The sequence below is a fragment of the Kogia breviceps genome, chromosome 7 (assembly GCF_026419965.1).
Source record: "Kogia breviceps isolate mKogBre1 chromosome 7, mKogBre1 haplotype 1, whole genome shotgun sequence".
NCBI classification, from domain to species: Eukaryota; Metazoa; Chordata; class Mammalia; order Artiodactyla; family Physeteridae; genus Kogia; species Kogia breviceps.
In genome coordinates, this window is record NC_081316.1 from 75,710,235 (window position 1) to 75,732,893 (window position 22,659).

Genomic DNA, 22,659 nt, shown 5'->3' on the forward strand with positions numbered 1-22,659 from the left:
CGTACCTGATGTGAGAGGCCGCTCTGCAGCACACTGTTCCTGGCGATCTCACACAGGTCACACGTGCTCAGCTTCCACACTTGAGACGCAATTGCATATTCTTCCATAAGTGCTTCCTAGATTCCCCCAAAGTAAATGTGTTAGATGGGAGACTATCCATTTCAATGCTTCACATATTTCCCAAGCTAGAAACATCAGACTGACATTGCAGATTTCATTTTTCTTTAAGGACTGGCACCTGAATAGTCAAACAACATCCCCCCACCCTTAAATTACAAACTCCGGAGACCTTTTTTGTGTGAAAGTTCACGTTGCCAAAGACAGATATATCAAAGAACACCCCTACAGATTTATCTGTTGACCAATACATATTCCAAGCCCTGCGCCCATGACTGGGGATGCCAGCCTGCTCTCCTATGCCTGTCTCCCTGTCGTGCACACTTTTAGTACCCACTCTATAGTCTTGCTTTGTATTTAACACATTTTCTTAAGATCATCCAAAATAAAAGTTAATCTGAGTAAAGAACAGAGATGGAACATTAAATAGGAATGAGAAGTGATCAAGGATCAGTAGTGAGATAGTGTTAACCCAGAAGCATTTGGGTTTGAGCTGTGCTTACGCTTTGTCCTCTGGGATGTGAAATGTCTGACATTTATCACAAGCCCTTCCATCACCTCTTTGCCACATCATTGCCTCTGTATTGTAGAGCAGTGGTTCTCAAAACATGGTCCCAACATTCCTGAGGGTCCCCAAGGCCTCTGGAAGGTCCTCCCTTTTCCAACTATGCATTTTGTGAGGCAAGATTTTCTTCATACACTTTGATAAAAGTAATTTATCACAGCAGATTGACTGCAGAAGCAGAGATGAGAATCCAGCTGTCCTCTATTAAACTAGACATTAAAGAGATTTTCAAAATGCCATTCTCAGTATTTTGTTATTGTAGTTTGCAGAAATATGGTGATTCTCATAAAAATTGCTAATTTTGTTAACATTTAATGATTAGTGTTATTTTACATGAGTTAATATTTTTCAATTTCACACAGTTAAGTATCACTAGATACAAGGCATGTCAACCACAGCTCTCTGAGGGCCTCAGTTCTTCAGAATATAAAGAGGTCCTGAGACCAGAAGCTTGGAGCTTGGAGCCTGTCCTAGAAGACCCAGGCACCTCTGTTTTTACTAATCCGTGGCTGGTCTTATCAGTACCACCCAAATGTGCTCGTACACTAGTGACTGGTCCCCATGCATGGCATCGCCTTTCCCTTCCTCTTCAGTTTCCCAGAGATCCACAGTGTGCTAGTAATAATCGTGGTAACAAAAATGGTAGCTAACATCTTTAATACATGCTGTACACAGACACTACATTAGACACTGATTCATTATCTTAATCCTTACAATAAGGTAGAGGTGGACATAGGGACAATTTTATCCCTATTTTACACATGAAGAAGGATAAAATACAGAGAGGTCAAGTAAGTAGCTCTACCAACATCACAAAGCTAGTGAATATCAAAGACGGAAAATGAAACGCAAAGAAAAATCCTCAAAGATTCAAGAACCCTGAGGGCTCCTGGAAGGAGCACTTCCCTCACCAGAAAGTTACCTCTTGTCTTCAGTGGGCCACCAACGCCACCCCCAAGGCAGAGCTGAGCTGTGTGCTCAGGCGCTGGCAGTGGGAGGACCTACCGTCCTTATCTTCCCCTAAAGTCCTCACCTTCGTGTAGTGGAACTGCATGGGGTCATCGGTGGAGAGAGAAACATGCAGTCCCTTATGCAGGAATTCCCTCAGAGGGCTTTTGGAATATTCGAGGAACAGGCTGTTGTTGCTAAGAGGAGACATGGCAATGGGGATCTGAGCAAGGTAGTAGAGATACTGCAACACCGGACTCTGCAAAAGAACCACCAAACTCAGGAAACAGAGCCAGCGAGGGGAGGGAGGGATGGGGGAAGCATTCACCAGGGGAAACCAGGGGTCCGGGCATTGTCTGCAGGAGACCCCAGTCACCCCGAGCTCCACAACGCCAGGACCCCCAGGCCCACCCTCCACATTTACCTCACTACTGCATCAGGGCCCATCCCTCCCTGGGACTGCTCTCCTGCCCACTAAGTGCTCCCTCTTGGCTCCAGACTGGAGGCACAGCTCAGGGCAGGAGGGGTACCTGCAAGGCCCCGGGCTGACCCCAGCCTACGTCCTCAGCTGTCCTCCCCCAGGAGCTGACCCCAATAGGTCAGTCCTGGAGATGCCCCACTTTTGTTGCTTTGCGCTCTGACCATAAACATTCAGGTTGAGACTGTAAACACTGCAGCTCCTCGGAGGTGGGAAGGGGCAGACCTGACCGGGCTAGAGTGGTTCTCTGATGTAGCACCCACCCCACACAGAAACATGAAACACGGTTCGACCTCCCCAGGACCAGGGAAGGAGAGGAGTTTGAACAAATATCCTTCCTATGGAAGTGAGTCAAAATATGGAGAAGACGATGCAGAGTTCATGGTAGCATGACTTACACGAGCAAAAAGTTGGGTGGATTCTGTGCAACAGCTGGAGCCTGGCTGAATGAGTCATAGCCCAACCGAGTGGCGGCCGTCCTTTCAGCAGCCTTTAGAATGAGCAGCGCAGAAAAACGCTCGTGATGATAAGTTAAGGGACGAAGAAGGAACCAAAAATCTGTGTTCTTTATGATAATAAGCATATTAGAAATACATTCTGGAAAAAGATGGGAATTGGAAATACTAAAAAGCTAATAATGCTGTTTCTATTAAAGTAATAGCAATAAGGACTTTTTTCCATTTCTCCATTTTTTTGAAAATCTAAATTGTGATGTATTGGGCTATATTTTTTCATAATTAAATATGAAGCCAAGAGACTACAGACGGCACAGCCCAGAAAAAGGCCCAGCCTTCCTGCATCACTGGCTAGAGCCTCCCAGGGCATAGGCAGGAGCCCAGATGGTCCCACTCCTCCCCAGGACAGCCCCGGGCGGGACTGTTACTGCAGGGCAGCCATCTGTCAGGGGCCCGGTTACCTTCTCGAGGAGCAGCCCATGGGAAGCGTTGTCGGCAGTCAGGAAAGCAGATACCAAGTGAGTGATGGAGCCAGCCTCCCCACAGTGAGGCCGGAACAGGAACATGCTCAGGCCCCGTTCCCTGCAGACGTGAGGCTTGTGGTGAGAAAGAACCCCTGGTCCACCTGCCCCGGGCCCCACTGGCCTGCACTGCTAGCTCAGGGCCCACTCCAGGGGAGACAGTCCCCCCTGGCCTGGTCTGCACAGCTGAGGCAGGGCACCCTGGAAACCTCTCCCCAGATGCTGAGGCCCAGGCCCAGAGCTCCTCAGAACCAAGAGACGTCATCTCTGGGAACAGAGAGGACCTAGTCCTCCATCCTCTCCTCCCCTTCCCCAGGGCCTGGTAGCCCAGATTCATAGACCTTCAGAGCAGGAAAGCCCACGAGAAACTGTGGGGTCCAGCCTCTTTGTTAGAAAAAGGGGGTAAACCCAGATGTCAGAAGCCACTGAGCAGGGCAACATCAGAGGTAAAACTAGAGCCCCTGCCTCAGAGAGCTCAGCCCAGGACTCCAACCCTGGCCGTCTCCCTTCAATCATGGTCCCACTCAAAACTTCCACACCCACAAACTAGCGCTGGCTGAGGCTGACCTCTGAGGCCCCGTGGCCCAGCAGGGGTGGGAGGACGCTAGACGTGTGGGGAGGGACTGGCTCAGCATCCTGCCTCGTGGGCCTCACCTCCGTGTGTGCGCTGTGGGGAGCCTGGGCGTGAGACCACTGGATGGAAGCTCCGTGAGCGCGTGGATGCAATCTGTTTTGTTCCCTATTACGTGTCCCATGGCCAGGACGGTGCCTTCACGTGGCAGGTGCTGTGATTCGCTGAATGGATAGACGCACGTGTGAACACCATTGGTGTGGAGGTTAGTGAACGTGTGTCAGCAGGTCCTGTGTCTCTATCGTATCAGGGATGGACGTGCACACATGTATGTGTTGGTGAGTGCGTGTATGGACGTGTGTCCAGGCGTGGGGTCTGGCTGCCTTGTATGTGTGATCGAGTCTGTTGCAGCAGGCACGCCTGCATGTGTGTGTAGCCCTGTGGGTACGTGCCCTGTGGGGCGGGCTCAGGAGCATCCCCTGGTTTGAGGTGTGCACAGGGGCCAGCTCACCCACCTGCGGAGGTAGTTGAGCACCATGATGTTGGCATACATGTAGTACAGGTAGTAGCTGTAGGGCGGGTTCTGTTCGCTGGTCCAGACGTCCCGTCTGGGGCTCTTGTCTGAGAACGTGTGATTGCTGTGCTTGGACTCATCATCCACGCTGTCAAACCCTGTCACCTGGGCAGGAGGAGGGGTCCTGCGTCAAACCAGGTCAGACGAGCTGCCAAAGGCCTTAGTATATGTGCAGCTGAAGTGAGCCTTCTAAAGGCATTGGAGCCCAGGCCTCTCACGTGTGAAACCTCAGCTGGGGACCCTGTGGCTTGCCTGAGCCACATTCTTGCCAGGGATAGGGAGTGGGCACAGCGCCCCAGTCTGTCCCTCCGGGGCTTCCAGAGGTAACCCGGAAGTCAGTCTGGAGAGCGCCAAGCCCTGTGTGGTGGCAACAGTGAAGGGAAACTCAGGCCAGGCCAGGTGAGCAGTGAGGCAGCTATACTCACCTCCCATCCTTTGGCTGTGCCATCAGCAGCGGTGCCAACAGCTGTGAGGGGAAGGGGACAGGCATTTCCCCTGCACCTACCGTATGTCAGGCCCTGCTTGAAGCACCTACCACACATCAGCTAAATTAATACTCAAGTGACCCTGTGAGGGAGGGCTTGGCTGACAGCAAAGCAGGGCCAGTTAAGGAGCTTTCCCACGTGAGACGACCAGCTCTGAGCCTAAATGGGCTCAGGGTCTGCAGTGTTTGGGGCTGTAGGAGGAGGATGCCCTAGAGTGGCCATGATGTCCCAGGTGTGGCCAGCTGGGATGCCTCTCAAACAGGCCAAGGTGTGTGCCATCCAAGAGGGCCCCTTGGCAGGCTGAGCAGGTTCAGAGCGGCTCAGGAGATGCCCATCCTCCCACTGCACTTACACCGCAGCTGGGGCCCACACTACGCTTCCCAAGTCACAGGCTTCCCATCACCTGCTCCCAGAGGTCAGGCCCTGACGGAGGATGTACCTGCGAGGACCCAGCTCTCAGCCAGCATGCAGGGCAGTTTTGCTCCTGTCCCTCAGCCACAGCTGTGCTTTGGGAAGGGGCCCCTGAAGGACCGGCTGAGTCTGCCTGTTCTGAAATGGCAGTAGGGGCCCAGGGGAGCAAGGGACCGCCAGGGTCTTCGCAGAATCTTCCCTGTCAGTCATTATGTGTCAAAGGAAATGACAGGGTCCCACTGCAGCTCTCAACACGGCCTGGACAGGTCTGGGTGCCAGGGCGGACCTCGAGTTCCGCTGTGCTCTGCGCTCACTAGCTCCATGCTGCACCTGAACTCTGGGGGCACAGCACGGGGGCAATGTCAGCCCCTCTCCTGGGTTCTGCGAATGCAGGGCCCCAAACTGGGCCTCCCAGAGCCTCAAGCACAAAACATGTCCAAACCCCAACTCCTCCTCCCCAAGCCTGCTGTCCCCCCATAGTTGGGGGTGTCCTCTGAAAGGCACACCATCTGCTCCCTGACAAAGCCAGGTGCCGGGAGGCCCCCCTGGACTCTTTCCCCTTCAGGGATGCTCACCTTCAGGGTGTGCCCAGGCCCCATCCATTCTCCACCCGTGCCCACCGTGCCACCCAGGGGCCCCGCCCACCGTCTGTATACACCTCACCTTCCTTAATGTGGGGATGACAACACCTGGGCCAGGGCCCTGGGTACAAATTCCACTTGTGCCCCTTTTTAGCTCTGTGATCTCTCAGTTTTCATTTCCTCATGTGTAAATCGGAGCTAGTAGCTTCACAGGACAGTTGTGAGGATTAAGTGAGATAATCCACAGTGTCTAACACACAGCAACACATAATCATGCTGCTTACTATTAACACCTACAAAATGATGTAAAGTGGGGCGATCGTGAGGCTGAAGCAAGATCACGTCATGGCGTGGATCACCGGAGCAGGGAGCGAATAATCAGTGTAAGCTGTGACTGCTGGTTCAAGCCCCCCCGCACGTCTCCATTGCTGGGGCAGGCCCCCCGACTCTCACCTTGCCCCCTTGTCCCCCACCTCCAGCTCCTTCTGTTCCAGGCCTTTCTTCACACGACAGCCTGCATGGTGTTTGTCTAAGACATAAATTCAGTGCCGTCCCTCAGCCCCTTCAAACCTTCCTGGCAACCCCCAAACTCCCCCAACCCCTACTATACACACACACACACACACACACACACACACACACACACACACACACACACTCAGTCATCCCTCCCTCCCTCACCCCAGCCCTCTGGATCTTCCCCATCCCTCACTGTCGGAAACCATCCCCATAAACTCTACCAGGCACTGAACTTGCTTCTCACCATCTGCAGCCAACTCTATTCTGGGCACCCGGGGGGCGGGACCAGCTCCTGCCCCGCTGATGCCCTTTCTGGTTAAGTCTCTCTTCCACCCTTCTCACCCTCTCCCACAACTAACCAGATAAATATATTTTGTGGGGCTTGTGTACTTAACCAAACAAGGTGGGAGGACCATTGGTTTCTAAGCAAAAGCAGGATCCTGAAATATCTGCATTTGTAAAGACCTGAGGCTACAGCTGGGACAGAGGCCAGTCCTTCCAGCCCCACCTGGTCAGGAACTAACTCCTCAGTCTTTCTGCCTCAAGGCTGCCTTCCCAGCACCCCACCCATGCCCGCAGGGCTGCCCCAGAGGAGCAAGTTCATTATTCTAGAAATTCAGCCTCTTGGGCTGGCCACCTCATGCCTGGGGCACACCAGTAACAGGATCTTAGAAGGGAAGGCTGACCCAACCACTGCCCCCCAATCCTCTCTCCTCCTTCCCTCACTGGGCATATTGCCTGGGTGCCACCCACACTTACATATCTGAGGAAGAGATGAAGCTCTCAGTGATCTTGAGGATTAATGGTGGCTTCAAAAAGGGGCAGGAAGATGTTCTCAAGCATCTTCCCAAAGCTTGGCAGCAGCTTCTTTGACCTAAATATGTCACTAGGGGAAAGTGGAGACTTGCTGATTAAGGTGGACCCAACAGCCCCTTTGGCCCATCAGAGACCAGCCCCCTGAGTCCCTTCCCTCAGGCAGCACAGATCCCCATTTAAACACCCAGGGTAAAGTCAGAGGTAGGGCTCCAATACAGATCCTCCCCTCCTCGCCAAGTTCTCCAACACTAGGCATTGGTGGCACACTCAACACCTACCCATACCCATCAGAGAGCTTTCTCCAGCTAGAGGCCAAGCTGGGAGTGGGGCGCTGGGATTCAGGCTGATCCAACTCTCTCCCCTCAGCTCAGTTCCCCTAAACCACATGTCCCAGGCCCATCCAGAGGCCACAATGGCCAGACTGGAGAGGACAGTGGTAGTCTGAGTCATATCCAGGGAGAGGGCCAGCAGTGTAGGCCCCCATCAGGTCATTCAGACCCTGGGCCTCACCCAAAAGGATAGCTCATCCTCAAACCACAGTGACAAGAAGATGGGCAGTAGTTCCCACCAGGCCTTTGCACATGTATGTTCTTCAAAGAACAGAGTTGAAGTGTCACAAGGATGTCTTTGCCAACCACTCCACCCTGTAGGAAAATCCCTGGGGCAGAGAGGCCTAGGCTGGCACTGGAACAGGCCCTATCCCTCAGTAGCACAGACTCAGCAGCTCCTGCGGGACAGGTTGGTGACCCCAGAGGACACAGGTAGACAGCAGCTGCCTCACTTACTAGATCCGGGGCACCTGGATGATCCAGCGCATGTTGGGTGAGTAGACCTTGTGCTGGATGAACCAGCGGGCCAGGTTGGGCCACTCCTCAGGACTGCAGCCGTAGATGGAGAGCCGTGGCTCTTGAGTACTGGTACTTGCTCTCCTCCAGCTCCTGGGCCACCTCCTGGCACCAAGAAGAGCTCAGGTCAGCCCAAAGCACCCCAGCTGCTAGATCCTGCAGCTCCCTCAGCCACCTGCTGCTGGGCTCAGAAGGCCTGATCTACATCCCCTTGCTGCCACATCAGCACTCACACCACCTTCCTAGGGAAGAAGGCCTTGGACCTGCACAGTCACACACATGATCAGGCCAGACAGCAGAAGCATCTCCAAATGGGGCTAACCTATACCCAGTGCAGGCTGCAGACACACAGAGCAGCAAGCCTGGATGCCGAGAGTTGGCCAGCAGTGGACACCCTCCCTCTCCTCTTGCCTGCAGTCAGCACAGTCCACACACAGCACAGCCTGTGCACTCGGGAGTCAGTGGCCAGGGCCACAGCACTTGGCACCCAGGCACCTGCACCTCGCCGGAGCTGGATGGTGGATGGACAGGGATTCACGAAGGGGAAGAGGACAGGAGGCCCTGCGAGGCCCCCACCCCATGAATGCAGATGCTGTCAGGAATCCGAGGAGGGCTTGGAGAGGTCCAGGGCTCACTCACCTTGACCGTCTGAGCAAAGTACTCTCCTCCCAGGTAGTTTTCAGTTTTCAAATACAGGTCTCGGAGCTCACTGACCCCCCCAGGGTTGTATTTGGAGTTGAACTTGTCAAAGCGGTGGAACGTCTGCTGACCCTGGAGAGAAGAGACACCAGCCAGATCACCACACTGTTCTGCAGCCACCACACACATGACCCCTCCAGGCCTTTACAAGGTGGCCTCTGTGAGCCACACTGAAAGATACCTTCTGTGTCAGTTCTTGCATGAAAACTTGGAAAGTCCCAGGGCCAGGATCATACATCCTCACTCGGCCAGCACTGGGGTCATTTTGCGAGGCCCTCTGTAAAGGAGGATCAAAGGCCTCATGCCTCCAAGGAGCAGGGCTGGCTGAGTGAGCTGAAAATCCTGAACCATCAGTAATAACACGTGTCCTATTACTGTTTAGACTTCATAAGGCACTTTTCTCCACATTGCCTCATTCAATGTCTGGTTTAAGATTTTTTTTATTGTGTTGAAATGTACATAACACAAAATTTACCTTCTTAACCATTTTTAAGTATACACTTCAGTGGTATAAAATATTCACGTTGCCATGCAACTATCACCACCATCCATCCCCATAACTCTTTTCATCTTGTAAAACTGAAACTCTGTACCCACTAAACAATAGCTCCCCCAGACCCTAGTGACCACCATTCTCCTTTCTGTCTCTATGAGTTTGCCTATTCTAGATGCTTCATACAAGTGAAATTATACAGTATTTGTCCTTTTGTGTCTGGCTTCTTTGACTTATAATGTTTTCAAGGTTCATCCCTGGATGTAGCAGATATCAGTACTTTATTCCTTTTTAGGACTGAATAATATTCCAGTGTGTGTGTGTGCATTTTATTTATCCATTCATCTGTGGATGGACACTTGGTTTGCTTTTTGGCCACTGTGAATAATGCTGCTATAAGCATTCACATGCAAGTAACAGTTTTAGTCCCTGCTTTCAACTCTTTGGGGTACATACCTAGCGCAGACACTCCCGTCACTGTTTATGTCCTCCAATCTGATCTAATAATTTTCTGTCTACTTCATCACTAGACTGGGAGCTCAGTCCTCAAGGACAGGGACCATGTCTGATGCATCTAAGCCTCCAGCGCCTACCCCAGAGCCTGGTATGATGTTGAATCAATGGATGGATGAATGGACCAATGAACAAGTGTGGGAGGTTCCAGTAGTTTCAATGATATCCGTAACCTCATAGAAACCTGAGGACCCGTCTAATGCCCCACAAAATCCCACACTTGCCATTGACCTCTCTGGAACCCTCAAAGCATTCCCCCTCAGCCACTAGCCCTAAAGAAACGGAACCCTGGCTAAGCTGAGGGATGGCCTGAAGTCACAGTGAACATCCTGACCCCCTTCCATGAGCCCAAGGGGCCTGAGGGAGGTTCCCCCAGGAGGGTGGCAGCAGCCTCACTGACCAGGGCGCTTCCAGCTGCCAGCCCACACTGTGCAGTCCCTGCTGCAGCCGACTGGGCACTCTACCAGGGCTGGGGTGAGAAGGCGGCTGACCTCAGGCCAAAGAATGCTGTCCACAGCTGGCCAGGCATCTCCAAGTCATGCCAAACCAGACATCCGATCCACTGAACCTCTGTGAGGCTTTTAATCAGCCAGCCCATATCACTGACCAACATCACTCACTCATCAGGGCCCTTCCTGCCCTTAATCCTGCCGCTCCTACCAGAAAGAAAGACCACTAGCCATCAGAGAAAGGAAGCACCAAAAGTTAGAATGTCATCTAAAGCACAGTACACAGGGTCAGGCACAACACGGATGGTCTGGGCTCACGGGGGACACACAAGCGAAGGTCAGCCGGAGTTATCTCATCTGGACACAGCTGGGCTCAACTACCTCAGCATGACTTAGCACATTCTGGGCTTTCTTGCTGTCCTCTTAGCATATCAATGACATACTGCAGGGGGTGCAGCCTGTCCTCATCCCCAGGAGTCACTAGATGAGGGAGGAAAATGATAATCCAGGAAGCATCTGATCCAGACTTCAAAATTACCAAGGTGATTATTTTAGGAACAAGTAAAAGAGCCTGTCATTGGAGGTCAGCATTTTCAATTCACCAGAAGATCCAAGAGCATTCTTTGCTTTCATCTAAGATCTGGGTCTAAACAAACAGTATTGTTTCTAAACAGGGCTGGCCAATACCTGGCCCCTAAGCCAACACTGACTATTCCGCACCCGTGGCAAACATCAGTAATCAATTACACCACTCTTCACTAAGCTTCGGGAGTAGCCTCAGGTAGCCGCTCCCAGTTGGTCGAGTTTGGCACAGAAGATGAAACCTATCTGCTATCTCTGATATGACACCTAAACCGAAGTGGGTAAGGCCTAATCTTACCCAACTCCCAAGCAGCAAACTGAGCAGAAAACAGTCATCTCAGTTACACAGCCCTGCTGGTTTGGCTTCATGGTGCCATAACCCCATGACCTGATGTGATGTTGCAGGTAATTTCACAAGTACCGCCCACACTGACCCACAGCCAGGCACAGCTCCTGCCTCAGCAGGACCCTGGCCTGCCCCCATGACACTGACAGACACTTGGAAGTATGGAGGCCACCTCCCAGCCCACCCTGAACTTCAGAAAGTCAGCTTTCCTCCCCTAGCACAGGCTTCCAGGGTAAGATGAAGCAGCCAGCACTTAGGAGGCTGGGAGGGGCAGGCACAGCCTGACCTGGACGTGTGTTAATGGATAGCTGTGGTGCCAGAGAACAGCCCACTGTGTCACGGCACGGGGTCAAGGCCACCTCTGTCCAGAGAGCACATGAACCCCCAGACTGACAGGGAACGTGAGGATGGGCTCTGGGATGTAACCACAGCCCCCTCGCCCCCTGGCCCCTAGGACTCTCGCCCTCATGGTGGCCAGACAGCACAAATACCCACTGGGGCCCTGCCTTAGAAGCCGTGTGGAGCCAGTGCAGTCAGGCGCAGGCAGCAGGAAGCAGTCAGGCCCAGAGCGTGCACGTGGGCAGAGGGCAGGGCTGCGCAGGGCTGGGCAAGGAGTTTTCCTGGACACCCATCTGGGCGTTGTAGGGTTCCTTCGGGCAGGGCAGAGAGGAGCTGACCTAATGACTGAGGCACCCAGCTGTCTGAGCACCTGAGGATCACAGAGAAGAAACAGGTGGTGCTTGAAGGTGAATATGCCACGGAGGTGGTGTCTAACACACATCCTTTCACCTCTGCCTGGAAATCCCTGAGACTTCCCATGAGCCTCAGAGCCCAGGAGCCTAGCTTGCACTCTGAAGGCTCTTGATCCCATCCAAGTGGGATGCAGCTTAGCAGAGATGATCTCGGGGCCTCGCTGGAGAAGGCCTTCCATGTAGTACTGCTGAGTGCTCCCGGGCAGGGGGTCAGGGAGGCCTGAGCTGGGCTCCCCAGAGGAGACACCACCTCCTCTGGCCTACCCTCCCCTGTCAAAGCCGACCCCAGAGAGGGGGTGGCACTGGGACAGAGGCCCCTGTGGCCGTGACAACCCCGCTGTGACTCAGTTCAGATGTGGCCACCCCTCCTCCAGGCATAGCCTTACCCCACCCTTCTCCCGGAGCTTCTGTCCCAGAGCACCACCACACACACGCCCGCCCGCCTCCGACAAACCCATGGGCCCTTGCGTGATCCAGAACCTCACCCACACCTGCAGGCTCACTCCCCACAGCCCGCCACGAGCCTCTGCCCCCACCCCTGAGCTCCAGCCACACTGCACCCCTTGCAGTTGCGCCAGCACCCTCGCGCTCCCTCCTGTCTCAGGCCGCTCTCCCCCTCCTGCTGCTTGTAGCCACAGCCTCCTCTACCTGCTGTGCCATCACTTCCACCCCCTGCCCTGCCCTCTGCCTGGCAAACTCCTACTCAGAGTCAGCTCAGTCCTGGCCTCTCCCTGAAAGACACCCCGGGGTCACACACCTATCACACTAATAGTAACAGGCTGGGAACTGTTTGTGGACAGGAAGTGACTCTCATTAGGCATCAGAGGCCCTATGCTCGGCACTGATCCCACACTCGCTGTATGTTAGTCACACGGAATAAAATGGCAAAGCGGAAGGCCGTGATCATTTAACCTGCACATCGGCCCCGACTGCGGCACCTGCAGGCTGCGCGCCCTGAGCTCTCTACTCTAGGGGAAGGCCAGAGAGGGGAGCACAGCGGATGCTCTTCCTTAAATACGCCCCATCCAGAAGGAAGCAGAGCCACAAACTCCCAAGTCCAAAGAGGTCTTAATAGCTCTTCTCGATCCATGATAAATTTAATACATTCTCTATTGTAAAAGTAGACTGATCTCCACTCTTATAACCAATTCATAGGCCATGCCCTATTTCTCAAGGAGGAGGGCACATTCCAACAGATACACAACATGGACAAAGGTTTCCACCACGTCATACCAAGTACCATCTGAGGCGTGGCCTGCCACACGGAAGGCAACTGGCCAGTCTTCCCTCTGTACATAGGAAGGCTACACGGGGGGCCGAGCCCGGACGGGCTAGGGCACCGGCTCTGAACACCGGACGGCTAATGCACCTTTCTCACGTTATAGAAGTCTCGGTGAGGGTTGCTCTTCAACTCTTTGAACTCGGCCATTTCATTTAGCATTTCGTGAAGGCTGAACTTGGATTCCAGAAAGTTCAGTCGTCGGTGACAGTACGTTTTCCTGCAGATTGGGAAGTGGGAGAAACCACAGTTGAGGAGAAGGCACTGCAAGCTCTCCAGTTTGGAGACCTCCAGTGTCTGCGGGGACTGACCCCTGGGCGGAAGGTCAGGACAGAGCAGGGAGGGGCCCGCTTTCTGCAGACCCAGCTGAAGTGTGGAACCACAGCCATGTGAGTCGATGGGGGCAGTAGAGAGCTGACTGCAACCTCACATGGGTTTCTTAACCTCTAGCCTTACGGGCTTAGGCAATTCATCCCAAGCTGCTGTCTCTCATGAACAGATATGGAGCCAGCAATGCCCAAGACTGAAGCGAGGGTTAGACTGGCTTATGTGTGTGAAGGGCCCAACTCAGCAGAGTGGACACTCGAGGAACATCTCCCTCCTTCAGCCCTTCCATCTTTCCTCCCTCCCATCTATCCTCAGCCACCTTTCACTCCTTGAGAAGTTTCACCTCTGCCCAAAAGATTAATACAGTCAAACCCTAAGGTGTGACCTGCCCACCTTGGCTTCAGAGAACCACCCTGTGACCAAATGACATCCCCCAAACCCTGAGACCTGAAGACTTCTCAACTCTGAGGCTTCAGGATGAAGGGAGGATGTTCTGCATCCTGGGCAGACTAGAAATGTAGGGGTGTCGTTACCAGGACAGAAATCTCTGCAAGGACTGATGTCCCCACCGGCTGGCAAAGGCCACTGCAGTGGGAGAACTCACTATCCTCAGCCAACTGCCAGGTGCCTGTGTCCACAGCCACGTGGAACCTTCAACCACAAGCCAGGCCACCCTGCTTCCCTGTGGCCCCCAAATACACACAGCTCCTTTGGCACCCAGTCACTGAGACGTTCATAAAGAGCAACTGCCAGCCCCGCACCAGCACCGTCATCAGCTGGATGAGCCCCAGAGCCCAGTACGGGAGAGTCTGGGTTGGACGGGATTCCCAAGGCCATATCACCCAGTCCCTTCCCCAGCGGGACTCGCTCTGACAGCCTCCCAGACAGGACAGCCACTGCTCACACACATGGGGAACAGTCCCATCCCCAAGGCTTCCCCTCAAAGCTCTGGCTCACGTTGGCTGAGGCAAGCTCCCGGGAACTACGCTTTCCCCTCCCAGCTCTTATGTCTGCCCTCAGATCACCGAGGACCAAGACCCACTCTGTCCATCCCTTCGGGGCCCACCCTCCCGCCTTGGACACTGGCATCACCCCATTCCCGGCGAACCCCAAAAGGCAGGGCAAGAGATAAGTCCCTCAGCTGTGACCAGCTTCCTCACCGTCCCCCGGACCCCCAATCCTGGCTGGGTATTCACAGCACAGCCGCTCTCAGAGGGGCTCAGGGCCCAGGCAGGCTGAGCCTCCGCTGCTGATTCGCTCAAGTGCTCACCAAGAAGCAAGGGCCCAAATTCAGGAAGACAGCTTCCTGCTAGGTTGGTTGGAGCCAAGCCTACAAGCATCACGGGGGTCGTGGCTCTAAGTTCCCAGGCTCCCTGCACTCTCCCCTCCAGAAACACAGAAAAACCAACAGAGGAAGCAACAGTCTCCCCCACCTACAGGAACGCCCTAGGCTGGTAACTCTCTGCAAGGCTGCTGTCCTGCCTGGGGGGAGGAGTGACCGCCATTTTAAGGTGCACGGGTGGCCACCGGCAAGCAGATGCCCCACACGTGCGCGTGCAGAAGGGACAGGTAGTAGCAACTTTAAGAATATGCCAGCCTGTGAAGGAAGATTGTGGCAGAAACCCGCAGAGCACTGGAAAAAGGGGAAACCACTCTCTTTCTGGGGTAGTTTAGCTGAGGGGAAGCCCAGAGCAAGAGGCCTCTCCCGGTCCCTTCCTACAGGATAGCACCCCTGCAAAGAGAGGCAGACTCGGGGGGTTTATGTGGGGCCATGGGTGATGAGAGCCAGGACGTGGCTCACGTCCACCGTGTACGTCTCCAGGTCCGGGTAGGGCAGGCTGTGGGGCTCCTGGCGCTCCAGCATCTTCGTGTTATCGTACACGTAGAGGATGCCCCCCTGCATGCAGACCAGGAAGCCCAGGTTGCGGGGAGCATTATCCAGGCAGTAAGGGTCTTCCTGGGGTACTGGGGGAGGGTGGAAGTCTGCAAAACAGGACTGAGTGATGGCCAAGTGCCCTTCACCTCAGGAGCTCACAAGTCACGTTCCCACCGAGGCCTGCCCTGGTTGTCTGATCTAAAACCTAACCACTCCCACGGCCCCCGACATCTCATATCCCCTTTCCCTGCTTTATTTCGTCTCCTCAGCACTTGCCGCTATGTAAAATAATTTCTCTTATCTTGGGTAGTATATGTTCATTTTGTTCACTGCTGTATCCTCATTCCCTAGAACGGACCCTGGCACACGGCTGGCCCTTGACTGTTTTAACTGAAATGAGCTTCAGCCTCCTGGGTATTTCAGGGACACAAGGCTTATGGAAAAGGGCAGCTGTGTTTTCTCCTAATAAGAGAACAGACAGAACCTGGCACTGCCCGGTGGGAATAACTGTCCCTGCCCTTCCACATCTTCCTGAGCCCAGGGAGGCTAAGGGGCTAGATGGAGAAGCCATCCCCTCCGCAAATAAGCACAGAATAGGGAACGCGTCTCCCCCAGAGACAGAGCTGTCTGTCCCTACGGCTGTGGGCTCTTAGCCCACAGGAGCCAGAAAAACGCCTCTTGGCTATTTCCCAGCTATGACTTGGAGCAAACGACTTTACCTCCTGACCCTGTCTGCTCACCTGAGGATGACACCCTGTCTTACGGGCTGTTGTGAAGGCTGCAGTAGCAGGTAGAGGAAAATGCTTTGTAAACAGTAATACATCGTAGGGCATGATTCTCATTAATCTCATAGTGGGTTTTCCTGGCTCTCGATAAGCTCTGTTCTGCCCAAGGAACAGGTTATGCTGCGGGCTTCAGCTCTGCACATCAGCCAACCCCGCACATGGTCCAGCTGCCTGGCTGCCACCCCAGGCAGGAGGAAACCCTGGAGTCTTCATCAATGGAAGGAACGAAGGTGGAGCAGCTGCCTGGGCTTCCCCCATCAGTGCTCGGAACAGACTGCCCTAGAGCAGATGTGAGGCATCACAGGGGCTGAAGCAGCACGGGGGCGGGGAGCTGATGCCCCCGCCCCCACATCAGGCACGGCCACAGGCCAGCTCAGGAGTCCCTGATGTGTGCCAGTGCCTGTGAGACGCATGCAGTCCAAAGGCCTGGGGGGACCACTGCCTCCACGTCACCACACTCAAACCCGAGCCCCCGGGGACTCTGTTCTGTATAAAGTACACCTTCGACAGTCATTCCTGCCTGCCCTTGCCAACACTGGAGCAGGTGGGATCAACTTCCCTCAGACAGACAGGGAAACAGGTTCGGGAGGGTTGAGACTTACCCAGGGCCGCAGGTAGTAACAGATGCCCAAAGTCGAGGGTCTCAGAGCTTCAAGGAAGGCAAGAGACAGGAGACATCTTGGCACCAACTCCACCCGGGGAGGCAGCCAGGGTCCTGGGTGCTGGCACAGACCACCAGGCCCTCATCCGATCCCCTACCACCAACTTTCAAGATCGAGGTTTCCTATTATCTTCATTCATATTAGTTAACTTACAGCCTCTACTGCTCCTGGGTCTTTCACAGGCCAAACAGACTCCACCAGAAACCATCCTGCCTTCTCTGATCCCTCCCCTTCCCCAAACTCCACAGCATCAACATAACTACTATTTACCAATCACTCCCCAGATGCCAGAACTGCACTAACCACTTCTCGTGCATTCTCTCGTTTCATCTTCACAACTGGCCCAAGGGATAGATATTATTAGTATTCCCATTTTACAGACTGAGAAACTGAGGTTTGGAGAAATACCTTCCTTGCCCAAGAAAGTGGTGGAGCTTAGATCGGAATGCAGGTGCGTTGGACTCCAGAGCCAACTTCCCTGCCCTGGGAACACACCCTCTCTACTTACCCCCAACGCCACCCACCTCAACACCAATTTGGCATTTACTGTCTGGTTGTGTTTAAATATCCAGCATGAGACTGCCTGTCTCCCTAGAGGACTCCCAAGATCAGGGACTGTCTTTCACCCCCTCCCCTGCCTTGTCTCTCTCAATTTGTACAGTTCAACCAAGGGCAAGGCACACAGTGCACATGGCATCAATCCTTGGGGAAACCAGCAAAAAAATCAGTGTAGGAGAAGCCAATACCAGGGCTCTGCCCTTAAAACACCATCTGGAGGAAATACATCCAACCAGTAAGACATCCTGACCAACCCTGGGGCCATGCCCTGCTTGGAAGCCTGCCTGCAGCCACAGCGCCATACCTGGGAGGCCCTCTTCCAGAGGTGCAGCGTCTGTCCGCCAATGACCCAGGTGCTGGGCCGTGGTGCGTGGGAAGCGGTGATAGGCGAGCCGGGCCTACTTCTCCCGGATCATCAGGGCCTTGGCCAGGCTCTTGGCAGCCTGCTCATAGTCCTCCACGGTGATCTGCAGAAAAGGGTTCACACAGCAGGCCTGAGACCACTGACCTAGCAAGACCTGCCGCAAGGGTGGCCCTTGACTGGCACCAGGGGCTTTGGGTTTGGGGAGCATTCCCACCACTGTGGGCCCGGTGGCTCCCTGTGCTTGAACGGTTTGTACAAATACCACGGTTTATGCCGCACACCCAATTTCCTTCTGGGGGCCTGGAATTGAGGGATGTGCTCTGCAGATGTGTGGCCAGCCCCAGTGAAAATCTTGGCTGCTGAGTCTCTAATGAGCTTCCATGGTAGATGGCACTTCACACATGCTGTCACCATTCAATGCTGAATGGATTAAGTGTGTTCTGGTGACTCCACTGGGCGGGGTTGCTGGGAAGCTTGCTGCTGGCCTCTTCCAGACTCTGCCCCATGTACCTCTTCCCTTTGCTGACTTTGCTCTGCAGCCTTTCCCTGGAATAAATCCTAGTCCTGAGTACAGCTCTGCGCTGAGTCCTAGGCATCCTCCTGGCAAATCACTGAACCCGGCAGGGGTCTTGGGGTCCCCCAACACAGGAGGAGATTCGGGGCTGTTGGAGAGAGGCAGGTACCCCAGCCTGCACACCGCAGGCCAGCCTCAGTGCAGCTGATTAAACCACAAGCCAGCTGCTGCTGCCCCCGGCCCAAGAAGAGGCACAGCCTGGACTGTATCCCTGATCAGTGTTAGCATCATCATTTTCGGTTGAGAAAATACATGGTTTCTTCGGAGGTAAAGATAAAAACTTCTGTGTGCTCAGTCTGCTGCTTTGCCAACCCCGGGCTTCTGATTCATCTGGTAATCACCCCAGTTCACCCCGTCAACAAGCACTTGTGTGCTATGGGACAGACCCTTCCTGTAGATTTCATTTTGGTCCTCACTGCAACCCATTTTACAACTGGGGAAACAGAGACCCAGAGAGGATAAATCACAGGAAGTCACGAAGTCAAACTTCAGACCCTGATCTGATGGAGTCCCAAAGCCCAAGTATGCTCTGCTTTCCCAGAGCTGCCTCACACTCAGAGGTAAATGAGATAAATTCCCACCTTCCAGTGGGCTCGTTAATCTTTGTCTGTTGGGAAGGACAGGTGTGGAAGAAACCTGAACATGCTGGGGGAGACAGTCATACAAGAGGGAGCACAGAGCCGGAAGGCTGGGGCCTGGACCGTGACCCCTCTGCTTTAGCAAAAAAAAATCATTTTTAGTTTTGAAATGTTGTAAACATACAGACAAGCACTGAAGATAATATGACAGACACCCATGTATCTACCTTCCAGAGCTAACAACTGTAATATTTTTTATTGTTGTTTCAGATGTCTTATATGTTTACATAAATAAATCATCTCAGATAACAGCTAAAACTCTGCCCTCTTCCACCAACTCCATCCTCAGAGAAAGGAAGTTGGTATATATCTTTCCCATGCACATTTTTATACTTTTACTTTTTTTTTTTTTTCCTTGCTTCTTGTTAAGGAAGAAGCTTCTCCTTTCCTGACTCCAGGTGTCCCCATGAGGGGGTGTTAATTCCATTTTACACTTTCTGATGGCCTAGGAGAACAGCAGGAATAGGTGAGCGGACAACACTGTAGACACAAATATGTCCCTGCCAACAATAAAGCCAAATACTCTGTCTGCAGGACTGAGGGACTCAGCAGGGCAAGGGGCTCAGGCCACAGCTGGAGGTATCGGAGACATGCTCAGAGTCCCAGAGGACCAGCCAACCTGTAAGCACTGAAGGCCTCATGCCTGGCAGCTGACCCACTGGGGGCCAAGGCGACCTGCAAGGTCAGCCTGCCTCTCTGGACTGGTGGCTCTCTGGGGACCACTCACCAGTTCAGGGTCTCTATGCCCTACAATGTGCCAAGCAGGAGACTGATTGAAAGGAGCTGGTTAATGCACCAGGCCAATGTCCTCCCCCCCTTCAGCTGGCTGTCAGCCCACCTCTAGTCTCCCCTTCCACTGTTCTGCCCACATGCCAGAGGCTGGGTGGACACCATGGACTCTTGGGCAGGATGCTGTATCTCCAGACAAGGCCTGTGTTGCTTCCAATCCAAGCAAAAGTCCCATCCATAGAAAGGAATTTAAATAAAGTATGATCAAGAAAAAAAGGGAGAAGACTCAAATAAACAGAATTAGAAATGAAAAAGGAGAAGTAACAACAGACACTGCAGAAATAGGAAAGATTATGAGAGATTACTACAAGCAACTCTATGCCAATAAAATGGACAACCTGGAAGAAATGGACAAATTCTTAGAAATGCACAACCTGCCAAGACTGAACCAGGAAGAAATAGAAAATATGAACAGACCAATCACAAGCACTGAAATTGAAACTGTGATTAAAAATCTTCCAACAAACAAAAGCCCAGGACCAGATGGCTTCACAGGCGAATTCTATCAAACATTTAGAGAAGAGCTAACACCTATCCTTCTCAAACTCTTCCAAAAGATAGCAGAGGGAGGAACACTCCCAAACTCATTCTATGAGGCCACCATTACCCTGATACCAAAACCAGACAAAGACGTCACAAAGAAAGAAAACTACAGGCCAATATCACTGATGAACATAGATCCTCAACAAAATACTAGCAAACAGAATCCAACAGCACATTAAAAGGATCTATATACCATGATCAAGTGGGGTTTATTCCAGGAATGCAAGGATTCTTCAATATACGCAAATCAATCAACGTGATACACCATATCAACAAACTGAAGGAGAAAAACCATATGATCATCTCAATTGATGCAGAGAAAGCTTTTGACAAAATTCAACACCCATTTATGATTAAAAAAACCCTGCAGAAAGTAGGCATACAGGGAACTTTCCTCAACATAATAAAGGCCATATATGACAAACCCACAGCCAGCATTGTTCTCAATGGTGAAAAACTGAAACCATTTCCACTAAGATCAGGAACAAGACAAGGTTGCCCACTCTCACCACTCTTATTCAACCTAGTTTTGGAAGTTCTAGCCACAGCAATCAGAGAAAAAAAAGAAATAAAAGGAATCCAAACAGGAAAAGAAGAAGTAAAGCTGTCACTGTTTGCAGATGACATGATACTATACATAGAGAATCCTAAGGATGCTACTAGAAAACTACTAGAGCTAATAAATGAATTTGGTAAAGTAGCAGGATACAAAATTAATGCACAGAAATCTCTGGCATTTTTATACACTAATGATGAAAAATCTGAGAGTGAAATTAAGAAAACACTCCCATTTACCACTGCAACAAAAAGAATAAAATATCTAGGAATAAACCTACCTAAGGAGACAAAAGACCTGTATGCAGAAAATTATAAGACACTGATGAAAGAAATTGATGGAGAGATATACCATGTTCTTGGATTGGAAGAATCAACGTTGTGAAAATGACTCTACTACCCAAAGCAATCTACAGATTCAATGCAATCCCTATCAAACTACCACTGGCATTTTTTACAGAACTAGAACAAAAAATTTCACAATTTGTATGGAAACACAAAAGACCCTGAATAGCCAAAGCAATCTTGAGAACGAAAAATGGAGCTGGAGGAATCAAGCTCCCTGACTTCAGACTATACTACAAAGCTACAGTAATCAAGACAGTATGGTACTGGCACAAAAACAGAAATATAGATCAATGGAACAGGATAGAAAGCCCAGAGATAAACCCACACACATATGGTCACCTTATCTTTGATAAAGGAGGCAAGAATATACAGTGGAGAAAAGACAGCCTCTTCGATAAGTGGTGCTGGGAAAACTGGACAGGTACATGTAAAAGCATGAAATTAGAACACTCCCTAACACCATACACAAAAATAAACTCAAAATGGGTTAAAGACCTACATGTAAGGCCAGACACTATCAAACTCTTAGAGGAAAACATAGGCAGAACACTCCATGACATAAATCACAGCAAGATTCTTTTTGACCCACCTCCTAGAGAAATGGAAATTTAAAAAAAAAACAAATTGGGATCTAATGAAACTTAAAAGCTTTTGCACAGCAAAGTATACCATAAACAAGACCAAAAGACAACCCTCAGAATGGGAGAAAATAGTTGCAAATGAAGCAACTGACAAAGGATTAATATCCAAAATTTATAAGCAACTCATGCAGCTCAATAACAAAAAAAACAAACAACCCAATCCAAAAATGGGCAGAAGACCTAAATAGACATTTCTCCAAAGAGGACATACAGATTGCCAACAAACACATGAAAGAATGCTCGACATCATTAATCATTAGAGAAATGCAAATCAAAACTACAATGAGATATCATCTCACACCAGTCAGAATGGCCATCATCAAAAACTCTAGAAAGAATAAATGCTGGAGAGGGTGTGGAGAAGAGGGAACCCTCTTGTACTGTTGGTGGGAATGTAAATTGATACCACCACTATGGAGAACAGTATGGAGGTCCCTTAAAAAACTACAAATAGAACTACTATACGACCCAGCAATCCCACTACTGGGCATATACCCTGAGAAAACCATAATTCAAAAAGAGTCATGTACCAAAATCTTCTTTGCAGCTCTATTTACAATAGCCAGGACATGGAATCAAGCTAAGTGTCCATCAACAGAGATGAATGGATAAAGAAGATATGGCACATATATACAATGGAATATTACTCAGCCATAAAAAGAAATGAAACTGAGTTATTTGTAGTGAGGTGGATGGACCTGGAGTCTGTCATACAGAGTGAAGTAAGTCAGAAGGAGAAAAGCAAATACCGTATGCTAACACATATATATGGAATCTAAGAAAAAAAAAATGTCATGAAGAGACTAGGGGTAGGACAGGAATAAAACACAGACCTACTAGAGCATGGACTTGAGGATATGGGGAGGGGGAAGGGTAAGCGGTGACGAAGTGAGAGATTGGCATGGACACTACCAAACGTAGGGTGGATAGCTAGTGGGAAGCAGCCGCATGGCACAGGGAGATCAGCTCAGTGGTTTGTGACCACCTAGAGGGGTGAGAG

General features: G+C 51.7%; 1 protein-coding gene across 1 annotated transcript in view; it reads right to left on the bottom strand.

Moving 5' to 3' along the window:
* AMPD3 (adenosine monophosphate deaminase 3) overlaps positions 1-22,659 on the bottom strand; it is a 37,976-nt gene that overhangs the window by 2,506 nt on the left and 12,811 nt on the right. The window contains 11 exon segments of the mRNA XM_067038633.1: positions 6-116; positions 1,716-1,889; positions 3,025-3,145; positions 4,171-4,334; positions 6,985-7,111; positions 7,827-7,948; positions 7,950-7,991; positions 8,526-8,657; positions 13,090-13,220; positions 15,091-15,309; positions 17,512-17,674. Of these exon segments, the coding sequence (XP_066894734.1) occupies positions 6-116; positions 1,716-1,889; positions 3,025-3,145; positions 4,171-4,334; positions 6,985-7,111; positions 7,827-7,948; positions 7,950-7,991; positions 8,526-8,657; positions 13,090-13,220; positions 15,091-15,309; positions 17,512-17,674 (1,506 nt within the window).